This window comes from Protopterus annectens, chromosome 3.part0 (assembly GCF_019279795.1).
Source record: "Protopterus annectens isolate FY-2018-M chromosome 3.part0, PAN1.0, whole genome shotgun sequence".
Lineage (NCBI taxonomy): Eukaryota > Metazoa > Chordata > Ceratodontiformes > Protopteridae > Protopterus > Protopterus annectens.
The window spans coordinates 1,813,947,861-1,813,968,638 of NC_056731.1; the positions used below are offsets into that span (position 1 = coordinate 1,813,947,861).

Here is a 20,778-nt window from a genome sequence, read left to right on the forward strand (position 1 = left end):
GGTCGGGGAGTTGAGGGAACCTGCTGTAGGCCCCCTGTGACCCCCAGGGTGAGACACAGATGGAAAAGAGGGAGCCCTCGCTGCCCCGAGCCAGGAAGCCCGCCCTCATGCTGCTGCAGACGGAAGGGTGTAGGCGCACATCCACCCTGCCCCCTGGAGGCTGTCGGTGGTACTGCCACTTGGCTGTCCTCCTGGGGTGAGGCACGATGCATGCCTGCCCCCCACATCACCCGCGACCATGCTCGGAACACGACCTCAGATCAGATGTGGCGACACTCCAAATTTAAGCATATTACTAAGTGGAGGATAAGAAACTAAGCAGGATTCCCTCAGTAATGGTGAGTGAAGAGGGAAGAGCCCAGCATTGAATCCCCACCCAGGCGATGGGTTCAGCGAAATGTGCCATACGGAAATCCATCTTCTCAGTGCCGCCCAGGGGGCCCAAGTCCTTGTGATTGAGGCTCAGCCCACAGATGGTGTGAGGTCGGTGGCAGCCCCTGGTGTGTTGGGATCAAGTCTTCCCGGAGTCGAGTTGTTTGTGAATGTAGCCCAAAGCGGGTAGTAAACTCCATCTAAGGCTGAAAACCAGCACGAGACAGATAGCGGACAAGTACCATAAGGGAAAGTTGAAAAGAACTTTGAAGAGAAAGTTCAAGAGGGAGTGAAACCATTAAGAGGTAAAGGGGTGGTGTTTGTGTGGTCCGCCCAGAGGATTCAACTCGGTGGGCGAGCTGAATCCCCCTCCCCCTCCGAGGGGATAAGGAACCATCCCCGGGCATGCCGGTTGCCATCGGGCACACTTCCTCCATGGTGGTGTGCCATGACCAGGTCTGGTGTCAGTCAGATAGGCTGCTTGGAAGGTGGCTCCCCTCCCAGAAGGGGAGTGTTACAGCCAGCGGTATCAGCCCTCACTGTACCCCGAGGTCATGGGAGACTACTGCCACTGCACCCTCCCCAGCCCTTGTGGTGGAATCTGGGGGCTCCTGTTGGGATATTCGACTGCGCTAACTGTCCTCAATGCGACATGACTGCGTCACCTCGGGTGCCCAAGATCCATGGCGACATTGGTAATTCACCCATCCCATCTTGAAACACAGACCGAGGAGTCTAACAGATGAGTGATTCCGAGGGTGGGTAGAAAACCCACGGTGCAATGAAAGTGAGGGCTGGCGCGTGCCAGCTCAGGTGGGATCCCCCTGCTCTACATGGTGGCGCACCGCCGGCCCATCTCATGCTTCCCGTCATGGAGGTGGAGTGTGAGTGTACCTGGTCTGACCCAAAAGATGGTGAACTATGCTTGGGCAGGGTGAAGCCAGAGGAAACTGTGATGGAGGTCCATAGCATTCCTGACGTGCAAATCGGTCTGACCTGGGTATAGGGGCGAAAGACTAAATGAACCATCTAGTAGCTGGTTACCCTGAAGTTTCCCTCAGGATAGCCGGCGCTCGGCAGACGCAATTTTATCTGCTAAAACAAATGATTAAAGGTCTTGGGGCCAAAATGATGTCAACCTATTCTCTAACTTTAAATAGGTAAGAAGCCTGACTTCTTGGCTTGGAGCCAGGCTCGGAATGCGAGTGCCCAGTGGGCCACTTTTGGTAAGCAGAACTGGCACTGTAGGATGAACTGAACGCCAGGTAAAGGCACCCAATGCCGATGCTCATCAGACCCCCAGAAAATGTGTTGGTCGGAATCCACTAAGGAGTGTGTAACAACTCATCTGCCAAATCAACTAGCCCTGAAAATGGATGGTGCTGGAGAGTCGGGCACATACCCGGCCATTGCCGGGAGCCAAGGGAACTATGCTGCAATGAGTAGTAGGGTCGCTGCGGAGGTACTGAAGGCCAGGGTGAGGGCCCAGGTGGAGCTGCCACAGGTGCAGATTGTGGTGGTAGTAGCAAATATTCAAACGAGAGCTTTGAAGGCCAAAGTGGAGAAGGGTTCCATGTGAACAGCAGTTGAACATGGGTCAGTCGGTCCTGAGAGACAGGTGAGCGCCGTTCCAAAGGGACGGGCGATGGCGTCCCTCACCCTCAGCCAATTGAAAGGGAGTTGAGTGCAGATCCCCAAATCTGGAGCAGTGGAGACGGGCGCCTTGCAGCATCCAGTGCAGTGATGCAAATGATCTCGGAGAAGCCATTGGGGCCCCTGGGAGAGTTCTCTCTTCTTTGTAAAGGGCAGGGCACCCTGGAATGGGTTCACCCCGAGAGAGGGGCCCACGCCTTAGAAAGCGTTGCAGTTCCGGCAGCGTCAGGTGAGCTCTCGGCGGCCCTTGAAAATCAGGGGAGAGGGTGTAAGTCTCACACTGGGCCGTACCCATATCTGCAACAAGTCTCCAAGGTGAACAGCCTCTGGCATGTTAGAACAATGTAGGTAAGGGAAGCTGACAAGCCAGATCCGTAACTTTGGGATAAAGACTGGCTCTAAGGGCTGGGTTGGTCGGGCTTTGGTGTGAAGCCGGGCTGGGCACGTGCCACAGCTGGATGAGGTGTTGCCCCCTCGCTGTGCTCCCCCTCCTGGAGGGTTGGGGAGACGGTGGCAGCAACTCTGGACATGTGCCAGGCCCTTCCTGTGGATCACCCCGGCTGTGGTGAGTGCTGGTCCTGACCGGTGTCCCGCATCGTCCGGCAGCTAGCAGCTGACTTAGAACTGATGTGGACTGGGGGAATCCAACTGTTTAATTAAAACAAAGCATCGCAAAGGCCCGAGATGGGTGTTGATGCGATGTGATTTCTGCCGAGTGCTCTGAATGTCAACGTGAAGAAATTCAATTAAGCCCGGGTAAACGGCGGGAGTAACTATGACTCTCTTAAGGTAGCCAAATGCCTCATCTAATTAGTGACATGCATGAATGGATGAACGAGATTCCCACTGTCCCTACCTACTATCTAACGAAACCACAGCCAAAGGAACGGGCTTGGCAGAATCAGCAGGGAAAGAAGACCCGGTTGAGCTTGACTCTATTCTGGCACTGTGAAGAGACATGAGAGGTGTATAATAAGTGGGAGGCCTTGGCCGCCAGTGAAATACCACTACTCATCATTTTTCTACTACCTGGTGAGGCGGGGGGGGGTGAGCTCCACCAGGGCTCTCGCTTCTGGCTCCAAGTGCCCAGGCGCAACCTGCTCCGGGGACAGTGTCAGGTGGGGAGTTTGACTGGGGCAGTACACCTGTCAAAGAGTAATGCAGGTGTCGTAAGGCGAGCTCAGGAAGGACAGTAACCTCCCATGGAGCAGAAGGGCAAATGCTTGCTTGATCTTGATTTTCAGTATGAATACAGACCGTGAAAGCGGGGCCTCACAATCCTTCTGGCTTTTTGGGTTTTAAGCAGGAGGTGACAGAAAAGTTACCACAGGGATAACTGGCTTGTGGCAGCCAAGTGTTCATAGCGATGTCACTTTTTTGATCCTTTGATGTCGGCTCCTCCTATCACTTGAGAAGCAGAATTCACCAAGCGTTGGATTGTTCACCCACTAATAGTGAACGTGAGCTGGGTTTAGACCATTGTGAGACAGGTTAGTTTTATCTTCAGAAAAAAAGAGCCAGCACAAGCAAGTAGCACTCAAGGTAAATATTCTTTATTGTTCCATCAAAATGTTTCAGACCAATTTCGGCACAAAGCAATGATACCGCAGCGCAGCAGATCTCCGGTTGGCCAGGGATAGCAGGCCTTGCTGCTCATCAAGGGGTCAGAGCGCAGACAGAAGGGGGCTGCCTATCTCCAGCAGAGCGCTACATGTTCGTGGGGAACCGGGTGTTAAATCATTCATAGATGATCAGATTCTAGGTCAGGCTTTCATACGTAGGACAGCAGCATAAAGCTGTGATCTAATGAAAGTCAGCACATGAGCCAAGTTTTTGTCGCAGGTGGGGGGGTGGGCTCCGCGCCCTTGTGAGGAGGGGGAACCCATCCTTGTCTGGCCTGCCCTGCATGCCGCCCCACCTCCTCCCCTCCGTCCAGATCTTTGGTGGGACTTTCATCGGCGGTAGGCATGGGGTCCCCGGCCGGGTGAGAGAGGGAGGGCCGGGTGCACCCTGGCGGTGAGGCCTCCCATGCGGCAGGGTGTCCCCAGTCGGCCCCCTCACTCAGCCCTTCCGGAGCCTCCATCCAGATAGCCGGAATCCATTCTGGCGAGGAGGGGGCTGAGGATTGCATACTCGGGCTTAAGGGTCATCCCTGGAAAGGCAACCCGGTGACAGGTTCGTGGTTCTTGGGAGAGGGCATAGGTCCGTACGGGGAAGCCAGATCCAGGATCCCCTCCTCCCGGCACCTGGGGAGAGGAGATACGTCTGCCATGGTCTCTCAAACCCGAGTCCAGCCGGGGGAGTTAGCCAACAGCACAGGCGTGCTGAGGGCCACCCCTGGTAGTTAGGTCTGAGATCCCATCCTCCCAGCCCCCATGGGTGCGGAGATATGGTCGCCATAGCATCTCGCACCCGGGACAGTCTGCAGGCACCTTGTCAGCCTCCAGTCCTTCAACCAGCACTGCGGCGATGCTGCCCTGTGAATGGCACAACTCAGGAGGCAAGGGGGCAAGTGCCAGAAGGCTCAAAGAGAAGTATGTTCATCGGCACCTGGTGCCATCAAAGAGAGAGATGGAGACGCGAGGCAAAATTGTCCAAGATGCCGGGACCTGGGGCCATATCCTGTGCAAGTTTGAAAGCCCTAGGTGGAGGGCAAAGGGGAGAACCGGCATCATGTAAGTCTGAATGAGGGTCTGACTGAGGCCTTGTGTCCCAGCAGAGTTCCATGAGGATGAGAACAATCAGTGGGAAGCTCCCCTGAGAGGCTCCGAGGGCATGGTTGACAAATTATGATTTGGCAGCCTCTAGGAGATATGTAACACAGGAAAAGAGCTCTCCCGCCTGGGTAGAAGTGGAAACCATGAGGAGGTCCCTCTAGATGGAAGTCCTTAAAGGAGAGAGAGAGTCAGAAAATGGACAGGCTGGGACAGCTGCTGCCTAGGTGAGGGGGGTCCGGACCGTGGCCCCCCTCTGGGATACAAGTCTGGAAGGAAGAGAGAGGCAGAAAGTGGCCGGGCAGGGAGCGCTCCCACCTGTGTGAGATGGTCCGGATCACGCCCTCCTCCGGTATGGAAGTTCTCAAGGGAGGGGCTGGCAGATGGCTGCAGGGAACAGAGAGCTCCTGCTTGGGTGAGCAGGGTCAGGTGGAGGCCCCCCATGATAGACGTCCTTAAGGTAGTGCCAGGCGGAGTGCTGCAGGGCTTGGAGAGTTCCTCCTTGTGTGAGAGGGGTCAGGCGGAGCTCCCCACAATGGAAATCCTTAAGGAAGCGAGCAGTGGGCATCTGCGGGGCTTGTAGAGCTTCTGCCAGGCAGGGTGAAGGCGTCCCACCTCGCCCAGTACCCGACTACTTCCCTGAAATATCACAAATTCCCCAGAGGTGCTCTGGACAGGAAAGCAGGGGGGACACAGAAGCCCAGATGGGAGCATAATTGCCCCTCAGGGGAGTTCTGAGAGGCTGGCCACGATCGGTGGAAGCTCCCTGAGAGGTCCCAAGGGCATGGGGACATTGCACGATTTGGCAGCCTGCAGAAGTTAAGGGAGCCCCAGGTGATGTCCCGCCACTCATACTGTATTTCCCCAAAAATAAGACCAGATCTTATACTTTTTCCCTCTGAAATATGCTTTAGGCCTTATTATCAGGGGTTGCTTTATTTAACCCCCCCCCGTACAACAATCTACATTTGTTCATGTACAAAAATCAACATTTATTCATGTACACAAATTGACATTTATTCATGTACAGAAATTGACATTTACTTGGTACTTTTGCATTACTGGCCAACAGTTCTAGGTAACGCATTAACAGTTGTGTGAGAATTCTACATAAACAGTGCAACAAACATTTCAATTTCAGAACATCTACACCTTGGCTTTCACTGTGCAATATTTCATGCTTAATAGAAAGTGCAGAAAAATCTCAATACATGTGTATTGGATGAGGAGAATAAAACAGGTGAATAACTGCCACTTTTTGAGTGGTGATGCTTTTATTCCTTACCCAAACCATAAGAGAAGAATGATGGAAAGTCATAAAAATGAAGTTTGGGAATTAGTGGCCTTACTTTGTAATTACCCCTTGATAATGAAACATTACCTTAATACAATAAAGTCAAAAAACTGACAAGAGCTTGCTGGCAGCTGAAAGGAAGCAATCCATTCTTCTGCCCTGATAATGGAAAAGTTATTCAAATAGAGTCATGTCATCTTCTTCTGGAACATTGTCATAAGTCTCCAACCCTCGAATTCTGGCCTGAATTTCTTGCGACTGCATTTCCTGTAGAACCATTGGCCCCAATCTGTCATGCCCAGCAGTAGAGCTCTCCTTAAATGAGCACTGCTTGTCCATGTAGCCTGCTCACACTGCATTGGCAACACAGCTGTCAGTGATTTTATCCCATGAATTCTTCACCCAAGTCATGACCTCTTGCAGGCTAGGCTTCACAAGGTTTCCACGCTGATTTCTCTCCATTCTATTTTCAGTGTAGTCGTTGAGTTCCATGCGCAAATGGTCCTTGAATGGCTTGTTTATTGCAGTGTCAAGAGTCTGGAAATAGGCAGTCATTCCTGTGGGAATCATTATTTGATCTATTCCTCTTTGTGCAAGGAAGTTCTTCATGTCTTTAGCGCAGTGAGTGCTGGCTGAATCCCAGACTAGCAGACCTCTTTTGCCACCTGCCAAAACAAGTGGCAGCATTACAATGACCCACTTCCTTATAACTGCTTGTGTGCACCAGGCTTTTTCAGTTTCAAGAATGTAAATGCCTGAAACAAGTTCAATCTTATCTTTCTTGCCCTTATTAATGAGTAGAGGTGGGGCTTTTTTTTTCCATCTAGACGACTTGTCAAAATACAGGTAAGACGTGCACTTTCGTAACCAGTGGAGGGAATGTAGATTGATGAGGCACCCCTCTGATCAATTGTTGTTTGGGATCCTTGGCCCATAAACACTGCAGTTTCATCCATAGCAATCATGTTGGAGAGTTGGTATTTAGGAAAGTCGATGCCATCAACAGAGGACTTGAATGCAAGTGCATGTTTAATAACTTCACTATCTTCCAGCTTGAACAGTGTTGTGGATCTTCTTAGAGACAGTTCCAATCACTGAAGGAAGCCATCCAGCCAGTGTTGTGATGCTTTGAATACTTTTGGAGATATTTCTAACTGTGATGCCATTGCAAGGGCAAATGCTTGAGTATCAACCCTCCGCACAACCAAAGCCTTTGCTCTCCTGTTAGCAATCAGTTCACAGATGATGTCTTCCAGCATAGGAAATAATGGTTGCCAACCTGATCCACACTTGCACTTCTTAGTACTTCCCTCGTCCGCCTGTTGAATGAGGTTATCATACTCTGCTTGCTATTTTCGGACCATTTGGAGATCCAACTTCTTCTCTTCACAGAAAGCCATTAGATTCTTTCCCCAGGAGTCCTCCACGATTCCTTTCTTGTACTTGATGGAATAGCTCTTTCTTTTTGCACTCATCTTGTCTAGGGGGGTTAACTGAAGACTTACAAGACAGGAGTGGCAACGAAAATGGTGACAGTTAAGAAGACACAGCCACACCCGTTCGTTATCAAGTGTGCACGTTTTATGTGCATTGTCTGTACTTTGACCACTCAAAATACACTTGCCAATACACTTGCTGGTGTTTATGGGGCAAGGATCTCAAATGTCAAGTGTGAGTGAGGATTAGGGTTACAGTAAGAATCGTGGAAGAATCCCGGGGAAATAATCTTACGACTTTCTGCAAAGAGAAGAAGTTGGGTGTCCGAATGGTCCGAAAATGGCGAGCAGAGTACGATAACCTCAGTCAACAGGTGTCGATAATATTATTATTTTATAATTCAACACATCCTTCGTGTGTTGATGACTATCTTAACTGGGGCTTATTTTTGGGGTAGGGCTTATATCATGATCACCCTGGAAAGCCATACTAGGCCTTATTCTCTGGTTAGGTCTTATTTACAGAGAAATACGATATATATATATATATATATATATATATATATATATATATATATGGGTCCACTATGTAATCCCAAAATACTGAAACCCCGAATTTCAGTATTTTAAAATTACATAGCCAAAAACATAAAATTCCAAAACCCGCAGAAGTGCAAAATTGTTGTTGAATTAGCCCTTCTGCTGGTGCGGTGTGTGAATGGATGGGTGGAAGTTTAGGTAAGTATGTATGTGTAAGTGTGTTGGTTAGAGGCTTTAGAATGTGTGTGTGTGTGTGTGTGTGTGTGTGTGTGTGTGTGTGTGAGGAACTGTAAAATGTGTGGGTGTGAGTTTCCTTTGTGTGTCTGTTTGTGCGATCTCGGAGTTAGAATATTTATGTGGGTGGGTGTGGGGGGCTCAGCCCCCACATGGGGGGTGCAGGGGGGCCTTGCCCCCCCCTGCTTACCTGTAGTGTAGTATTATATATTTGATTGTGGGGGAAAGTTGTGTGTATGTGTATGCTGTATGTGTAGAGTACGTTCGGGATTTTAAATTTCACGGTTATGGGGTTTTGGGATTTTGTATTATAGTTGTGTTTTCGGCTATGTAATTTCAAAATACTGAAATTAGGGATTTCAGTATTTCGGGATTACATAGTGGACCTATATATATATATATATATATATATATATTTATACACACACGCACAACTGCCATCTGCTGGTATGCATCAGTCTCAGTACATGCAAATCAAAGTGTAACAGCAAGTAAGTAATGGTTAATGCATGCTTTGTACTAAAGGGACTTTGTATTTTTTTATGTTACTGCAGAATCACTGATGTGCTAATTATTATGGAAGAATTAGAGTTCTCATCCTCTGCATTACTTGAATCCTTTCCTACCTTTTTAACTTGTTTTTGTTTTAGCAGTCAGTTTAAAGTACAGATGCTGCAATTCAGGCATCCACATGGACCTCTGTGCAACAGACGTGTTCAGCTATAGTTTGCATATTACTCATGAGTCTCTGTACGATACATGTATACTATGCATGGTCTATTATTAAATTGTATCCTAATGTGCATTCACAGTGGGTGCTTTAATGCCATCATACTTTTATATATATATATATATATATATATATACACACACACACACACACACACACATACACACACACTCTTTCAGTTCACTTACCCACTTAAATTAAAAATATACCAACATGGATTTATTAAAACTGTAGAAAGAAAGCACAACACACACTTACTGTTTGACATTTTTTTATTCAGAGCTGAAATCCAACACTGCAGATTCTTCATAATCTGTGCATGCATTTGTTCTTAAGAAAAACTCTAAGAGCAGTTACATCTGGCTTAACAAACAAACTAGGTAACATAAAAGGGCAGATAAACTTGAATGACCAATGCAAGGTATATTAAAGCATTTTTGAAATGTTTTCTTCTTTTGGCTCTTAGATATGTTAATATTTGATTGTGTAGTGGTTCACACAGGCCAGTATGGATAACTGCAGTCACGTTTCTTCTGTCAAATAATTGTCAGGGACAGTTTCTACCTTGATGGTAAAATATAAACTCAGCTAGGTTATACAGATGATATGTACATGGATTTTGAATATACCCTTTACCTAACATAACTAGGTCCCAGGCACAAACTGTTAGGGACGGCAGTCGGTAGGTACCAATGGTACAGGAGTGCAGTATACGCATTATAAACAAACATTGATAGTGCAGATGTGGTCGTGACTGACCCACTGAATGTGTGCTCATTTAATTGTACCAAGCCGATTGTGATAGTTTGTGTGTGTAGAAAAGTTTTTTTTTTTTTTTTTTTTTTTTTGGGGGGGGGGGGTGGTTCTTTATCTTCAGAAGATCAGATTTTTTTTTTTTTTTTTTTTTTGCTGTTTCTTAGCTTTAAATTAAGGGGGCATCTATTTGGAAAAGTGCAGAGAATGCCACAAGACCTAGCTACACTTCTGCACCTAAATACTGATGGGTGGATCTTACTACACATGATCTACATGTAAGTAACATTTTAATACATTTGTGGGTCTACAGCATTTGCTAGCTGAATAAGTACTCCAGTTTCCACTTGAGTTGTATTAACTCGTCCAGGAGTATGTACTGCATCAGACGACTCTCATAAATTTTTATGAAAGCATGGTGTGACAGACAATGGGACTAAAGATGCAGAGGTAACAGTAATACTTTTCTGTAACTCATATGTTCCTACAAAACAAACTGCTAGTCCATGATGAGTATGACTAGCTTCATATTGCATTATTCCAGTTATCCAGTCAGTAAAGAAAGATGTAGGAACTATTCAAGACTCTTGGCCACTATTTAAGAGAATCCTGACATGCTTCCCGTTCAACAACCTCTGGCTGGTCTTGGAATAGAAGAGGCAGATGTGAACCATTACCGCCACCTGATTGCATGTAGGTCAGTGTCTTCTAGCAAGTTAGCTCAGTGCATAAGAGCTGAAATGCATGTACATTGCAGTAGTCAGTGTCAAGATTCATGGAGTAGATATCTGTTAATATGAAGTTGGATATGGACAAGTAATATCTTATTAACCGATATTTTACCAAAAATCTGCTTCTCAAAATTGAGATACTGAAAGAGTTAACCTGCTGAAATAAATTAGTATGAAACACATTTCTTAGTTTAAGTTTCAAACTAGATGATTCAACAATAAAAGCTAACTATGAAAATTACAAACCTGTAATTCACAAAATGTTTAAATAGTTAATAGCTAAGGAAAGCGGTCTGCTTCAACTGACTAGACAATATACGTTTCAGTGCATGAAAACCTTAAACTCAAATTAATATGTAAAACAAGTGTCGCATTGTTAATTTTTGAAAGACAGATCATTAATTTTTTTGCATCCTCGTGGAAGGATGTGCCCTCTAGTTACATATTCCAACTCCGTGGTCATACTAAGTCAGGATAAAGGAATACTCGGTTTTCTGGCAAAGTCAAATATTTCATTTACTCTAAGGTTGTATGATCAAGGCGCCAGACTATTTTACTAGTGGGAGTGTTAAGTGCATAGTACAATATTGTGTTGCTGCATTATGCTACTTTGTTTAGAAATGACACAGCCCTCCATATAGGGAGGTGAAGGGGACTTCCCAATCTGCAAACTGCAGTTCTGCTAATATTACCTACCATTCATAATTTAATTTAGTCATTTATTTACAACATTACTATAACATATTGTACATATAAGATGGATCAACAATGATATTTGCTAGATGAATAAGCACTGTGTTGAATATGCTTATTTTCAAATCTTTTAAAGGATTCATTTTAATGATAAGGAAATAGTTAAATTTACTGGCAGTGTTATTTTTGAATTTGCACCACAACAGCCCTACTATGGTACAAATACAAACTAAGTAAAAAGCAGCTCCACGGGTAGAAACACTCAGTCCAGGAATCACAAATGTGATACAACCAGAAATAAACTGAAGTTAAATAACTTTAATGAATAAAAACAGAAGTTATATAGAGTGTTTCTACCCGTGGAGCTGCTTTTTACTTGTTTTTTGTACAAATACAAACTAACCAAAACTTTTCAGTTAAGTATTTTAAGTTTCACAATATTCTGTGCTCAAGAAGTTGTGAATCTCTGAACTCTGTATTATTATGTGATGTAACTGCTAAGTACTGCTTTCATACAAACCTATGACATATCCGTCATACATTTTGTACAGAAGCTACATACACTTGCAAGATTAATTCATATAATTTCAAGTTCCTGTTTCTTTATGAAATATTTATAAGTAGCAGTACTTTGTGTTTTAAATATTGTGAAACAGTTCATGCAGACATTTTTTAATTGCCTACATAACACAGAAATAGACCTAAATACTTGTAATATTCATCTGAAATGCTAAAGTGCGCAGTTTATTGCATACGTTTTGGAAGTAAGAAACCAAAGTTTTCAAAAGGGAAATCAGGCCATTTTTGCAGAAAATTGAGTTTTGAAAATCCTGAAGACTGCAAAAAGACAAAATATAGTTCTCTGTTATATAACATCTTAAAATAAACAATGTATAAATACATCTCACTGAGTCTCAGTAACAAGTCACAAACATGTCGGTTCCACAAATATTAAATGGTCATGTAACTAAATGGACGTAGCACTGCAATTGCTCCTTTAAAGTGTCCCCATTTGTCTTTATTTTCTAAATGTTTTATCTCAAAGTATTAAGGCGGTACGCTGAAGATACTAACAAAACCTTTTTCTTCCGTCTGTTAAGCAGCATATAGGTCATTTCTATAATATTCTGAAGGTGTAGTATAGGTTTCGATGCTGTAAATGAGGAACTTAGAACCATCCCTTCTCAGAAATCGCAAAGGCATCTTGTCTTCTTTTACGTCCAGCAAATGATAAGGAATACCTAAGTTTACCTAAGTACTTGTAACAGCTTTAGTTGGTCCAGGTAGTACATGAAGTCAGTATTCTGGAGTCTTGTTTTTGCCCTTTGCTGCCTGTAGTGTCATCACTCACCAATACAACTGTTTCGTATCTCTTCTTTCTGGAGATGCAGGTAACAGGACTGCAAACAAAAACACAGCATGTGACAGTTATCTTAAAAACAATCATATTTTTCTACACAGATAATCCATAGAAATAATTCTTGACATTTATACACAGCCAATGTACAGTAATAAGAAAACAGACCTCCCAGTCCCGTTTAGAAGGAAAGGACAAATACACAATTATGAATCATGCAGATTGTTTGTAGGAGTTTGTTGCTATTAAATGTATTTACATTGGCATCAGCTTCCCTATACAATCTCAAGGAGAAACTGGATGACTGTCAGTAGCCTACGGGGGAAAATTGGTCTATGCATAACATATATATATATATATATATATATATATATATATATATATATATATATATATATATATATATATATATATATATATAGGATTTTCTAATAATTGTGTAGATATTTCAAGCATAACAAGCCTACACTTCAATTAATCAAGTGTTATATTGTATAATTTTGGGGAAATAATCCCTAAATGTTCACAGTATTCATAATGCTAGCCATCTCACAAGTTAATCTGATTAGCAACTATATCTTTTTAAAAAAAGAATGCCCTTTTATCACTCATGATATTAAATGCAATTCTGGGTAGTTTATAGCAGGTAGAATTAGTATTACTAAGAGTCCTATTTACCGATGTTTTATAAGTAAGGTTTCTATACATTTTTTTGATAACGAACAGGATGAAACCTGGAGAAGCTCAAATGATGTCTGGCAGACAGAATGTGCAGGGACCATATATCAGGAAGGCATAATAAGAAGTTATGTACCTACCATAACGTTCCATGTTAGTTGTCTTCTCTCGTCTTCTTTCTTGCTTGATGGGTTCGGAGCCGATCCTCGGCTCCGACTCGGCACTTGCTAAGCTCGAGAGTCACTTTTACCAGCTCGAGGCAGCCCCATATCCCATGATGCAAGGCGGTAAGTACCCAGATCTCGTTTGATGACAAAGGGCAATAGCACCAAGCATAAATACTTCCCAAAGGAAGAAAGAAAGCCTACAGGATGAAAGAAGGACCAGTTCTGAATGGTCTTCAGCATAACAATCTCTTGTAGAAAGGTCTGTCCAGGCCTGGCGGAAGGAGGGAGGTCGCAGAAAGAAGGCGAGAAGACAACTAACATGGAACGTTATGGTAGGTACATAACTTCTTAATGTTAAGTTGTCAATCTCGCCTTCATTCTTGCTTGATGGGACCGCGTCCCTAGCACCTCTATCCTGGGTGGCTCAACGGAACAGACTCTTGAGGACTGTAGAGCCAAAACTGGCTCTGTCCCTGGAGGCCAAGTCCAATTTGTAATGGGAAACAAAAGTATGAGGAGTGGCCCAAGTGGCCGCTGCACAAATAGTGTCTAAAGGAAGTCTAGCTTGAAAGGCTGTAGAAGTAGCTAAGCTCCTAGTTGAATGTGCTTTAGGTTTTGAGCACAGCTGTTTTCCCCTGAGCAGATAAATTTCAGAGATGACAGAAGACAGCCATCTAGATAAGGTCACTTTAGAAACAGGAAGGCCTTTCCTGTTATCTGCATAGGAAAAGTACAGTTTTGTACCTACCATAAATGTAGATGTTCGAGGATCCACATTGCTGCAGTCCTAACTATTGGGTAGTCCGCTGTCCAGTCGGCCCGAATACCAAAGTATATGGCTGACGTCGGTCAGGGCGCATTAGACTGACGTCAGTACGTCAGGGTACTAATGCGCATGACCGACGTCATATCCTCAGTCTTTTCTTGCCCCAGATGTCAGAAGACCCTGAAAAGATAAGGCCAAAACCAAAAACTCCAAACATACCTGCACCAAAAATATGTACAATATATACAAAATTACTAGAATATAACCTCACCTACACAACCACCCCTAAACACAGAGGGAAGGAGGGAGGTAAATTGGACTGCAGCAATGTGGATCCTCGAACATCTACATTTATGGTAGGTACAAAACTGTACTATGTTCTTCATTCCACATTGCTGCAGTCCTAACTATTGGGTAGAATCCCAAAGCAGAGGTAAGGGAGGCTGGCAAATCATAAGGAAGCAGGAACTGACAACATGCCTTGCAAAATAGCTGTGGCAAAACCAGCCCTAGATTTAGAGTAGAGAGGAAGGTGATAATGCTTAGAGAAAGTATGCACTGAACTCCAAGTAGCTGCCTCCAAAATATCCTTAGTTGCCACCCCTTAGAAATGCTGTTGAAGTGGCAGTAGCCCTAGTGGAATGAGGCCTAATCCCAACTGGAATCTCCTTGCCATGATGGGAATAACAAAATGCAATGCAAAACCCAATCCACCTAGAAATAGTTTGTTTTGACACAGGCTTGCCCTGCGAACCCAAAGCAAAAGAAACAAACAACTGCTGAGACTGCCTAAAATCCTTAGTCCTGCTCAAATAATAACGCAACTGCCTGTGTACATCTAAAGTGTGCAAAATCTTTTCCCCTTTATTTTGAGGATCTGCATAAAAAGTAGGCAAATGAATAGTTTGGTTTAAAGCCACACTAGAAACCACCTTAGGCATAAAGGAAGGATTAGTACGTAATGATACCCTATCCTTATGGAAAATCAAAAAAGGCTCAACCGCCATAAGGGCCTGCAATTCAGAAACCCTTCTTGCACAAGTAATGGCCAACAAAAAAGCAGTCTTCCATGATAAGTATTTCAATTCAGCAGTAGCCATGAGGCTCAAAAGGTTGTAGAGTAAGTTTCTCCAACACAAAATTGAGATCCCAAGCAGGAGTAGGAGCTCTACGTGGGGGCCTTATATTCTTTGCCCCTCTAAGAAATTGCTTGAACAAAGGATGCGAAAACAATGGTGGGTCACAATCATAGTGAGCTGAAATTGCTGCAGCATGAATCTTAATGGAAGAGAAAGACAAACCTTTGTCCAATAACTCAGTAAGATATTGAAGAGCCACACTCAAATTAGGCTCAGAAATCTCCAAATTGTTTGCTGCACTCCAAAATAAAAATCTCTTCCATTTTTCTGCATACACTTTCCTTGTACTAGGTCTCCTGGCTTCCATAATCACATTTAAAACTTGTTGAGGAAGTTGAGACCTGCTGTCTTTCAAAACAGAATATGCCAGGCTGTTAGATGAAGAGAGTGAAGCTTGACATTGAGCAGGTGACCGTCCCTCTGAGACAACAGGTGTGGAATCAAGGGTAAAGGCCATGGAGGCTTCCTTACCAGACTCCTCAGTAATGGGTACCAGTGCTGTCGAGGCCAATCTGGAGCTATTAAAATCATCCTTGGCTTGTCTTGTCTGACCTTTAGAAGCACCTTTGGGAGAAGAGGCAGAGGGGAAAAGCATACACATGAAGATTTTTCCAACTGAAAGAAAGAGCATCCACTTTCCAAGCTGTGTGATGAAACCTCTTTGTGCAAAACTTTGGCAGCTGGTGGTTTAGTGGAGAAGCGAACAGATCTATGTCTGGAGTTCCCCATGACACTGTCAATTTTTGAAATACATGAAGATCCAGTTTCCACTCGTGGGGATCCATGATTTGTCTGCTTAACACATCTGCTAAGGAGTTCTGTGCTCGGCAGAAACCTTGCCTGAAGAGTTAGTTGCAAGCTGAGCGCAGTCTCCCATAAAATCATTGCTTGCCTGCACAATGGGTAAGAATGTGTTCCCCTTGTTTGTTGATGTACCACATGACAGTTGTGTTGTCTGTTAGAATCAACACCTGCCCTGGAAGAAGTAACTCCTTGAAAGCCATTAATGCAAACTGGACTGCTAACATCTCTTTCATGTTGATATGTAGATGCTGTAGTCTGGCAGGCCACTTGTCTTGTATCCACTTTCCATTTAGATGAGCTCCCCAAGCAATGTCTGAGGCATCTGTCGTTAGAATCTGACTCGCCTCTGGCCGGGTCACAGAGAGTCCCTAGGTGACATTCCTGAGCCCACCACAAAAATTCCTTTTGAATGCAAGGTATTATTTGAATGACAGTGTCCAAATCCTGGCAGTGCTGTGTCCATACATTTTGAGATACCATTGCAGCTTCCTCATATGCAGTTTGGCATTGGGAAGCACCAGAATACAAGATGCCATGAACCCTAAGGCTTGAAGGACTGTCCTTGCAGTCAGCCCGGACTGAAGAGATAGTTGATGGAAGTAACTGGAAAGATTCTTTTGTTTGTCCGGGGTTAAAAAGGCCATCTGGGCTGCTGTATTCAGTCTCACACCCAGAAAGCACATGTCTTGAGAGGGTACTAGACTGGACTTTATTTCGATCACAGAATACCCTAGGCATCTTAGCACTGCTATGACATAATCCAAATGCTGTAGAAGGACTTCCTTTTCTTGAGCTAGAATCAGGCAGTCGTCCAAGTAAGGATAGATTTGAATTCCTTTTAGCCTGAAGTAAGCTATCACTGGAGCCAGAACCTTTGTGAATACTCTGGGCGCAGTGGATAAGCCAAAGGGCAATGCAGAGAACTGATAATGAGAATTTCCAGCTCGAAAACGCAGATACTTCCTGCAACTTAGTCTTATAGGCACATGAAGGTAAGCTTCCTTGAGATCTAAAGTTACCATCCAGTGATCTTTGCCCAGCAGAGGTAAAAGCTGTTGTAACGTCAACATTTTGAACGTGGGAATGTCCAGATAAGTGTTGAGGATAGATAAATCCAAAATTGGTCTCCACGTGTTCCCCTTTTTCGGTACTAGGAACAGGCGAGAATAAAATCCTAGGCCCCTTTCTGGCACAGGAACTGGCTGAATGGCCCCTATTTGGAGCAACAGAGAAATTTGCTTGTGAGCCTCTTTTCTTTGTAGAGGAGGAATGTCTGGCATGCCTTTGAAAGGAGGCAAGGTATGGAAATAAAACCTGTAACCGTGGTGAATGATATCCAGAACCCATCTGTCTTGGGTAATTAAATCCCAATTTTCTTTGAAAAGAGACAGCCTTCCTCCCAAAGGTGCTGCCAGGCGAGAATGTACTGGCAGCTGAAAAGGCAGGTCATTGGGTCTGCTTACGAAAGGACTGACCCCTGCCCTCACCAGAAGTCTGAGCAGGGGAACTCCCTGTCCTAGGCCTAAAAGAACCTTGAGCTCTGCCCCTACCACGTCTAGACCTACCCCTAGACTGGGAATCATAAGCAGGATAAGTCCATCCCTTAGTAGGCCAATTTCTACTAAACTTCGGAGGCTGCACCTGCAAAAAATCCTTAACAGTTTGCAAAATTGCTTCTGCATCGGACCATGCGGCAAAAAAGACTGAGGATATGACGTCGGTCATGCGCATTAGTACCCTGACGTACTGACGTCAGTCTAATGCGCCCTGACCGACGTCAGCCATATACTTTGGTATTCGGGCCGACTGGACAGCGGACTACCCAATAGTTAGGACTGCAGCAATGTGGAATGAAGAACATCAAAGAGTTGATCGGATTTCCTAAATTGTTTAGTTCTGTCCAAATAATATCTGAGTTGGCGGTGGACATCAAGATAATGTAATTTTTGTTCCGATCTGTTTGAATAGTTTGGAAAAAATACAGGGAGTTCAATGGATTGATTCAAATTAGCCTTTGAGGAGACCTTAGGCAAAAAGGTCGGATTAGTTCTCAATGATACTCTGTCCTTGTGAAAGACCAAATAGGGGGGCCGAACCGAAAGAGCTTGAAGTTCAGACACCCTCCTGGCCGATGTAATAGCTACTAGGAATAATGTTTTCCAAGAAAGAAATTTTAGGGAGCAAGAAACAGCTGGCTCGAAGGGGGGAAGAATCAAGGATGTCAGCACTAAATTTAGATCCCATTGAGGAGGAGGATTCCTGATTGGAGGCTTTAGCAGGAAAATTCCTTTCAAGAAGGCTTTACAAAGCCTATGGGACATGATATTGTGATCTGCGATCCCGACATGAAAGTTCGAGATAGCAGCCAGTTGAACTCTAACTGTGGAAGAAGAGGAGCCTGCATGAAAAATCTCCGCTAAGAAGTCCAAAACTGCCTGAACTGGGGCAGTGAAGGGATCGATATTCTTGGCTTTAGCCCAATAAGAGAAACGCTTCCATTTGCTTGTATAAATCCTCCTGGTAGAGGATTTTAAAGAAGCTACTATGATGTCTCTAACAGGGTTAGAGATCAAAGGAAGCCTGGCTAAGGAAGGAAGTGGAGCAACCATGCTGAGAGGTTGAGAGAAGGAAAAAAGTACACAATGAGGAACCTTGTTTGCAGACAGAAACGCCTCCGAGTCAAAAAGCTTCTTAACGCTTTTTTGCAGACAGAAACGCCTCCGAGTCAAAAAGCTTCTTAATGCTTTTTGCAGACAGAAACGCCTCCGAGTCAGTTTTGAGGTTGAGAGAAGGGATAGACCGGTGCAGCTGACCGGATTGGTGAACCAGAAGATCTGGCACTGGGTCCAGATGCCATGGCTGCACCAAAAGGTGACGATGGAGGAACGGAAACCAAATTTGTCGAGGCCAATAAGGAGCAATGAGAATCATTTTGGCTCTCAAAACGGTAGCTTTCTGGATAACCTGAGGGATTAGAGGAAAAGAAGGAAAGGCATAAAGAAGTCCCTGGGGCCAATCCTGGGTCAGAGCATCTCTGGGGGGATGGCCTGACAGAGGGAAGAGAGAGAAGAAGTCTGGGCATTTGCTGTTTTGGGGAGTAGCAAAAAGATCGCAACATGGGCGACCCCATTCCAGAAAAATCTCCTCCACTATAGATTGCTTGAGAGACCACTCGTGAGGCATGAGAATAGCTCTGCTCAATCTGTCCGCTAAAATGTTGGTTTTCCCAGGGATGTGCATTGCTACCAGAAACCGATGAGAGGAGATCGCCCATTGCCACAGTCTGAGCGCTTCTCGACACAAGGGGTAGGACTTGGTTCCACCCTGTTTGTTGATATACCAAACTACAGACATGTTGTCTGTGTGGACTGCAATCGTCCCTACAGGAAGAGAGTCGTTGAGGGTTTGCAACGATAAAAGCACTGCTCTCATCTCTAGGACATTTATGTGCAGGTGGTACTCGAACGGTTGCCATGTCCCATGAACCATCCTGCCCTGATAATGCCCCCCCCACCCGATCAGGGAGGCATCCGTGGTGACAGTGGCTACCGGGGATGGGGGTACAAAGTGTCTGCCTTGATGAATCTGGGGAGAAGTGATCCACCAAGCAAGATGATTTTTGCAAATCTGTGTCACCAGAATTTGGTGACGCATTGGAAGTTGTTGGTAAGACCACTGAGTGAACAACATCCACTGAAGAAGGCGCATGTAGAAGCGAGCCAGGGGAAGAAGAGTAATGGCCGCAGCCATGAGACCTAATACTTTTAGAACCATTCTGGCCTGTACCTTCTTGTTGGCTAGAATGATCCTGACATGACTTTGAATGTCTGAAACTCTTTGGTCTGTAAGGGTAGCTGACATCCGAACAGTGTTTAAGTTTGCGCCTATGAAAGTAATAGACTGGCAGGGCAATAAGGATGACTTTTCGAAGTTGATCGAGATGCCCAAATGAGAACAAAGATTTATTGTGTAATCCCTGGCTTGAACAAGCTGATGCCTGGTGGTGGCTGACAGGAGCCAGTCGTCGAGATACGGAAACACCTGGAATCCTTGACGTCTCAGGTGAGCCGTGACCACTGCCATGCATTTGGTGAACACTCTGGGGCTGTGGTGAGACCAAAGGGCAGGGCTCTGAACTGGAAATGACTGGACCCCAGCCGAAGCGGAGAAATCTCCTGGAGCGCCTGTGAATTTTTATGTGATAGTACGCATCCTGAAGATCTATTGAGCACATCCAGTTGTCCTTCTGCAAGAAGGGCAGAATCGACTGAAGAGTGACCATTCGAATCTTGTCTTCCTCACAGACTTGTTGAGTCTGCTGAGATCCAATATTGGTCTCCAGTCTCCCGTCTTTTTGGGGACCAAAAAGAACCTTGAGTAGATTCCGGGCTCTGAATGGTCTGTTGTAACTGGCTGAATGGCTCTTTTTGCAGTAGTTTTGAGACTTCCAACTCTGCAATTTCCTTAGACCGGTGGTACGTCTGGAAGGGAATTTGAGGGATAGAAAGGACTTTCCTCGAAAGGAATTTTGTAACCCTCGGATATGATCGACTGTACCCATCTGTCTTGAGTGAGAGAACGCCAGGCTTCTGGGTACAGTGATAGTCTTCCCCCGACTGCCTCCAAGGAGGGACAGCCGGGCAACATCTCAGGGATGCTGAAAAGGCTTGTCAGAGAGAGACTCTCTGTTTCCCTGGTTTTGTGGACCCCCTCTGCC

The 20,778-nt window shown here is 45.0% G+C and overlaps 1 protein-coding gene and 1 non-coding gene across 5 annotated transcripts in view; one reads left to right on the forward strand and one right to left on the reverse strand.

The window, feature by feature from the left end:
• Window positions 1-250: 250 nt before the first annotated feature.
• On the forward strand, window positions 251-3,862 carry LOC122797519. Its single transcript, XR_006364193.1, has one exon. It is a non-coding gene; the product is annotated as a 28S ribosomal RNA (ribosomal RNA).
• Window positions 3,863-9,227: 5,365 nt separating this feature from the next.
• ALS2CL (ALS2 C-terminal like) overlaps window positions 9,228-20,778 on the reverse strand; it is a 2,758,770-nt gene continuing 2,747,219 nt past the window's right edge. For all 4 annotated transcript variants that reach the window (XM_044065874.1, XM_044065873.1, XM_044065871.1 and 1 more), the window contains one exon: window positions 9,228-12,550. In XM_044065874.1, the coding sequence (XP_043921809.1) occupies window positions 12,494-12,550 (57 nt within the window). In that variant the 3' untranslated portion in view covers window positions 9,228-12,493. The remainder of the gene's footprint in view (window positions 12,551-20,778) is intronic.